A 6,000-nucleotide genomic window follows, 5' to 3' on the forward strand; every position below is an offset into this window, starting at 1 on the left:
ATATAACATCTGTTGGGCAGCTGAATTTTCCTTTTCATCAAATTATTTTGAGTAAGGCACGCCTCATTCAGAATAACACTCATTGGGTATTTCAAAAGGTCTCAGTTTACTATGGTGCGTAATAATTTTATTTTCAAGGATAATTAGTTTGTGGGTAGTGTAACTTCTGTAAAGATGCCTAAAGGTGGTTCTTTAGATTCAATTTCATAGCTTTTCTCGTGGTTGCAAGGGCTACCACTCTCTGTACATACTCCTAACCAAAATTGATTTAAACCTGATAATCAAACTTTTGATTAGGTTATCTTCAAAAAAAAAATAAGGTAACTAATTTTACTATTAATGGGTAGAGGGTGGCCCATTAGCTGGTGAATGGTTGCAGATCACAGTGACCATTTTTTGTGGTCTTGGGTTGTGGTATTACTGGAATCAGGTACCAAAGATAGAGATTATTTTTCCTCTTTGATAAGTAGGTAGAGGTTGATTAATATTCTAATTTCCATTTTTGTCTTCATTTTCTTTTTCCTTTTTGGTGCTTTCCTACTCTTGACGAAGGGGATATGATCCTGTTTCAAAGGTTAGATCAAATGAAGTGTTTGTTGTGACTTCCGACTAAACCCACTCAAAAAGCAAAGAGCGACTAAGGAAGGTAACACTAGAACAAGTTGTCAAAAGATTTGACCCCTGAAGAACTGACACAAACATTGCAGAAGTTTGTAGGTCATTGTGTGTGCTGGGTGTTAGTGGCTTAGACTAGTTTTTGAACTCATTTGTTTTTTCCTTTTTGGCATACGAGGAAAGGCAGAGGTAAACCGAAGAAGTATTGGGGAGAGGTGATAAGACAAGATATGAGCCAACTCAGGTTACCGAGGACATGACCTTAGATAGGAGGTGTGAAGGACACATATTAGGGTTGAAGGTTAGCAGGTAGTGTAGTATTGTTTTGCTTGTGGTGGTTGATGTTTGTCATTGTACTAGTGGTATTATTATTGTTTAGTATGTTGTTTAGTGTGTTTCAATTATCGCACTATTGTATTGTTGTTTTGCTTCTTTCTGGTAGACTTAGCACTACTTACGTGTTGCTATATTTTATTCACTATCTCCTTCTTTGTACCTGGATTTGCTGCCTAAGGTCTTTCAGAAACAACCTCTCTACCTCCACGAGGTAGTGGTAAGGTCTCCGTACATTTTACCCTCACTAGACCCCACTTGTGGGATTTCACTAGGTATGTTGTTGTTGGTATAGTTAATGGGTTTAGGCTAGTCGAAAGTTCAAACATATTAGCTCATGTTCTTGGAAAGTGACAAAAGTCATCGGACAATCTGTCACTCATTTGCATACAAGACTCTTTTAGTGTAAGCAGGGTAACTTTTATCCTTCAGACCTGTAGTAAATATATAATTTCCTTCTGCGCCTGGAAAACCATATCTCTTAGTATGACCTTTAGACTTGGGTCTATTCTTGCTGGTAATATGTGACGTTTTGTGTCTTTTAGAGAAAGGTGACATCTCCAAAGTTGGAATTAGCTAACCTGGTCTTAGAAGAACATTCTTCAAGTAAATCTTAAACATAGAGAGAAACAGTTAGAATTTGCGGAATCGGTGATGTGGGACTGTTCTCCATTTTTACATGTCCTTTTATTGATTTGATGCCAACGTGCATAAGGTTTCACTAGTAATGCTCGACTTATAAAGTGTTGATTTCATTTATGTAATGAGGCACCTTGACATACAAGTGGTATACAAGGAATTGCTCTAACTTTCTTTTTGTTAAATCAGATTATACTTTTTGCTGGGGAAGCTTTATCTGCAGTCTTTAGCGTAGAAGCAACAAAAAGCATAGAGCAGCAAACACATCAAAAGAACAGTGGAGAATCTACTAGAAGTCTGGATGAAATGGTTCCTGATGGTAATGCTCTTTCGGCTCAGGTTGCAGAATCCATCTTTTAGCTATGAACATATTAACGTTATAAGTATCTTGCTTGCAGGAACAATTGTTTCTATCAAAGATGTCGACCAACATATGTATGTCGCAGTTGATAGGGCAGAAAGTGGCTACAATTTAGTTGGTGAGATCCACTATTCGCTTGTTGGAGAGAGGGCTTTGTTCAGGGTATGTCCATCTTCTATTCATTATGTATGCCTTGCCATATTGAAATGACTAGAGCTTTGTGAGGTGTTTAATTGAATCCCCAAAGGTATTTTTGATATTCGGGTTAGTTTTTCGAGACTAATCCCTTCTGTGATCTTTTTTTGTGTTCAGCTGAAAGCTTTCCTTACATTATTATGTTTTCTCTATATTTACAGAAATTTATTTTTCCTTGAGATGACCATAAATCTATTATTGCTTCTTCCTCCGAGTTTATAGTTGCTTATGTCTTCATCTCTAATATCTTTTCCGTATAGGTTACCCACTCAACCAACAATGTCCATTGGACGACCTTGCATTTTAATCTTTTTCCATAGCTTCACCTTTGTAGCTTGCCAAGAAATTTCATTTCTCAATAGCCGTGTCCTCCATCACTCTCTCACATCTCAATAATAATACAAATCATACGCGTATGGATGTTCTTGTACCAACATTTAACACCTAAATTATATACAGTTATACCGATAAAAAAGACTGTCAATACTCTCTCCGTCCCAATTTATTTGTCACTTCTCATTTACCAGGGTTTGTAAAGATATGTATGCATGTGCTGATATGTGGTTGGCATCCTGCAATTAAGTTCAAGAAAATCCCGTGCTACTGTTTGCAAGTTTTGCAGTGAAGAGATAAGTGGTTGACATCGACACACAAGCATGACCCTCAACACGTTCTGTTGTGTTACAAGCCTCTGTCACCTACCAGCTGAAGCAGCTTACTTATTTTACAAGGTGCCTTGCACTTATAAATCCTTTTCCAATGCCAATTCCTTCGAGAACTGCATCTTCCAGACAATTTTGTAGGCAGATTTTACTGATTAAAGTTCATCCTAGAGTTTGAAAGAACTGGCTCATTCTTCCCATTTCCCAATTTTTACATTGTTTCCTGGGAGAACATCCCATACCAGTTCCAGAGACACATTCTGGTGAAAGGCTTTTTTCCTGCAAAGCTATGAAGATCGGGAAGCCAGTTTTCCTGTGGTCCATGGCCAATTCAGAATCAGTCATCCCATCAGAGGAAAATTGTCCTTCCGTCTCCTAATCTGAAGTTGTTGTGTTCTTAAGGCATCCTAATGGACTTCCACAAACCAGTTCCATGAGGCATAACATAAAGTTTATGGTCCAGAACCCCTCCCCTGAACTTTTCTGTTAGACCTTTCTTTGTGGGCCTTTTCTTCACGATTTAACATCCATAGCAACTTAAAGATAAGACTTTTGTCATATCAGGTTTCCAGCCCCAAAACTCCCTCCTTTTCTATAAGTACAGAGTTCTGTTTCACCTGTGTTGAGGGATACGCATTGACAAACTAAAATTGAACATCTGAATCTTCTTATTTGTACAAAGAAGAGTGTGGTGAAGAGACAAGTGATTTTTGAGGTTCATTGATTCTTTTGGTTTGAAGCTTTTGTTGTCTCCTATGTTTTTAAATCTTTTCACATTTTTTTCCTTATCCTGTAACTTATTTATTTTTTCCTGCTCCTTGGGCTGCTCATCATTATTAAAATAATCATTCATTGATGAAGATTAAGAGAACTCTGTGCATTTGTGACTAGGCTCAGGGCTTTTGCATCTGTTAGTTTTCTCCTATCATTTTTACCTTGACAACTTTCCGCAAATATTTTTTGGCACATATGTGTATTACTCATTCTTGGTATACCATTTGTTACTTGGTGGACGTGGTGATTTAACCCTTTCTCTATCATCAGGTGAAGTATCACCAAACAAGAAGATGGAATTCACAAGTTCAGTATTTGTCCTTCATCTCGCTATATGCTAAAGATGAATCGGGGGAACCATTGCGGTTGAATTGCCATCGACAATCCGATTTTGTTGACATTTCCAGTTCTAGTGATAGTGCCTGGGCACTTTGGAGAGCGCTTCCATACAAACATGACATTTATGATGCTGATGTTGACTTGAAGACATATCTTCCGCAAACTAAAAATGTATTTTATCTTGTGAACAAGAAGAATGATTGTGCTGCAGCTTTTGTTAATGGGGTCCTGGAAGTTGTCAGAAAACCTGGACATCCGTTTAAGTTTAAAGTATTTCGTGATCCTTCTCCATATGTTAACAATGTTTTTTTGGATGGGTGTCTAGAGAAGGAACCTGGAACGATCTTGCTACATGATTCATATATAATTGAGGGAAAAGATCTGAGTCAGCGAGGAAGTTCTTTTGGTATTACTGTGGCAGTAGACAAGGTTTCTTTGACCATTGTTTATGAACTTTCTGACTCCAAGGAAAAGGTTCCCCTCCTCCAGGGTTCTATCAGTTTTACTGAAGTTGTTATACAGATATCAAATACTAAAGTTCGGGCTATGAGCAAGCTGGGGGTTTTGATGTATTATTTTGACTCCCAGAAAGATATGTGGTGAGTCTCTCTTTAGTAAAATAATGCAACTCTACTTCATCTTTCTCTTTGATATTGCATTTTAGGAGAAATGGTATAATATGTTGTAATTCATATTACTCACTTGTTTGCATGATGCCAGGAGAGACCTCATGCATCCATTAGAAATTGATGTTTTCTACCGTTATACATTTCTGAACCAGGGACCAGAAAATATTATCCTCTGGGTGCCTGGCCATTTCTATGCTAGAATTAAAGAGGTCAGATTAATAATTCAGTTTTTCATGTGATTTTTTTTTAATTGTATCTTTTTTTTTTTTAATGAATATCTCTGTCTTGGCAGTTGAGTATGACAATTACTGAGCTTTCATTGGACATTATTCTCTTTATCATTGGGAAGTTGAATTTTGCTGGTCCTTACGCTGTAAAGGACTCAACAATTTTGGCCAATTGCTGCAAGGTTCTACTCTTACATAAGTACTCATGCTGCATTCACTCTGTGGCTTTGCAAACTTAATCTTGCTTGAAATGTTTTATATTCACTTGCCATAAGAGAATCTCCTCTTCTTAGAACCAAAATATAGGCAAGCATTAGCTAAATCAGCTTCACGTCTAAAACACTAGTCAAAAGTACATTGCTTGGTACTTGGTAGTAATTGAGAAAAGAAAGGGGCTGGATACTTCCTGAAAGTAGCAGCATTCTCTTTCCCCCTTGTAAAATGTTTTGACACAGTTAATTAATTGGTGGTTGGACCAATAATGCACATAACTTTGTGGACCCACTTTAGCAGGAAATATGCTGCATCTGGCTTGAGTTATGGCTGTAAATATAGCCAATATATGCTTTCATAGAATTTTATGAAGCCAAATCTATTTTAATGTTATGTTTTTCACCTTCTTCCCCGAGCTACATAGAACCCTTTTCATTTTTATATTTTTCATTTTAAAGATTTGTATAACATGATGTATAAAAGCCCATATTATACATTATATATATTAGGGCTAACCCATCGGTGACCCCCTAAACTTGGCACCAACTTTCACTTAGACACCTCAAGTGGGCGATGTTCCTTTTAGACACCTCATGTAGGGTCTCGCTGTGTCATTTTGACACTTTTTATATTTTCAAAACCGCATTTTAAGTGCGTACATCCAGACGCCTCTTATGTGGAAAAATAAACAAATTGGTATGTGACACGTGGAAATTTTATTTTATTTTTAAAAATCTCAATTTTACTTTCTTTTTTTCTTTCTTCCAGATCCCAAACCCCATGCCCCCACCTCTTTTCTTCTTCTTCTTGCGCCTCCTTCCCCTTCATCTGTTCTTCTCCATCAAAAAGGAAAGAACATAGGTTAGTTTACAAAGTAAAATACGTTTTGGAGAATAAGGAAAATCATACCAAATCGAAAAGTTTTTATATGACATTTAAAAGAAGATGATTTCTTGTGCTACTACGATTGGGATTTACAATGAAGGATATGTAAAATAAATTTCTTTTTTTTT

The 6,000-nt window shown here is 36.9% G+C and overlaps 1 protein-coding gene across 3 annotated transcripts in view; it reads left to right on the forward strand.

Moving 5' to 3' along the window:
* The window catches only part of LOC102601421 (uncharacterized), a 48,219-nt gene that overhangs the window by 12,922 nt on the left and 29,297 nt on the right, over positions 1-6,000 (forward strand). For all 3 annotated transcript variants that reach the window (XM_006338186.2, XM_015306390.1, XM_006338187.2), the window contains exons 8-12: positions 1,777-1,906; positions 1,986-2,110; positions 3,850-4,517; positions 4,639-4,756; positions 4,840-4,956. In XM_006338186.2, coding sequence (XP_006338248.1) covers positions 1,777-1,906; positions 1,986-2,110; positions 3,850-4,517; positions 4,639-4,756; positions 4,840-4,956 — 1,158 coding nt within the window. The remainder of the gene's footprint in view (positions 1-1,776; positions 1,907-1,985; positions 2,111-3,849; positions 4,518-4,638; positions 4,757-4,839; positions 4,957-6,000) is intronic.

Source organism: Solanum tuberosum, unplaced genomic scaffold, assembly GCF_000226075.1.
Source record: "Solanum tuberosum cultivar DM 1-3 516 R44 unplaced genomic scaffold, SolTub_3.0 scf00004, whole genome shotgun sequence".
Taxonomy (NCBI): Eukaryota; Viridiplantae; Streptophyta; class Magnoliopsida; order Solanales; family Solanaceae; genus Solanum; species Solanum tuberosum.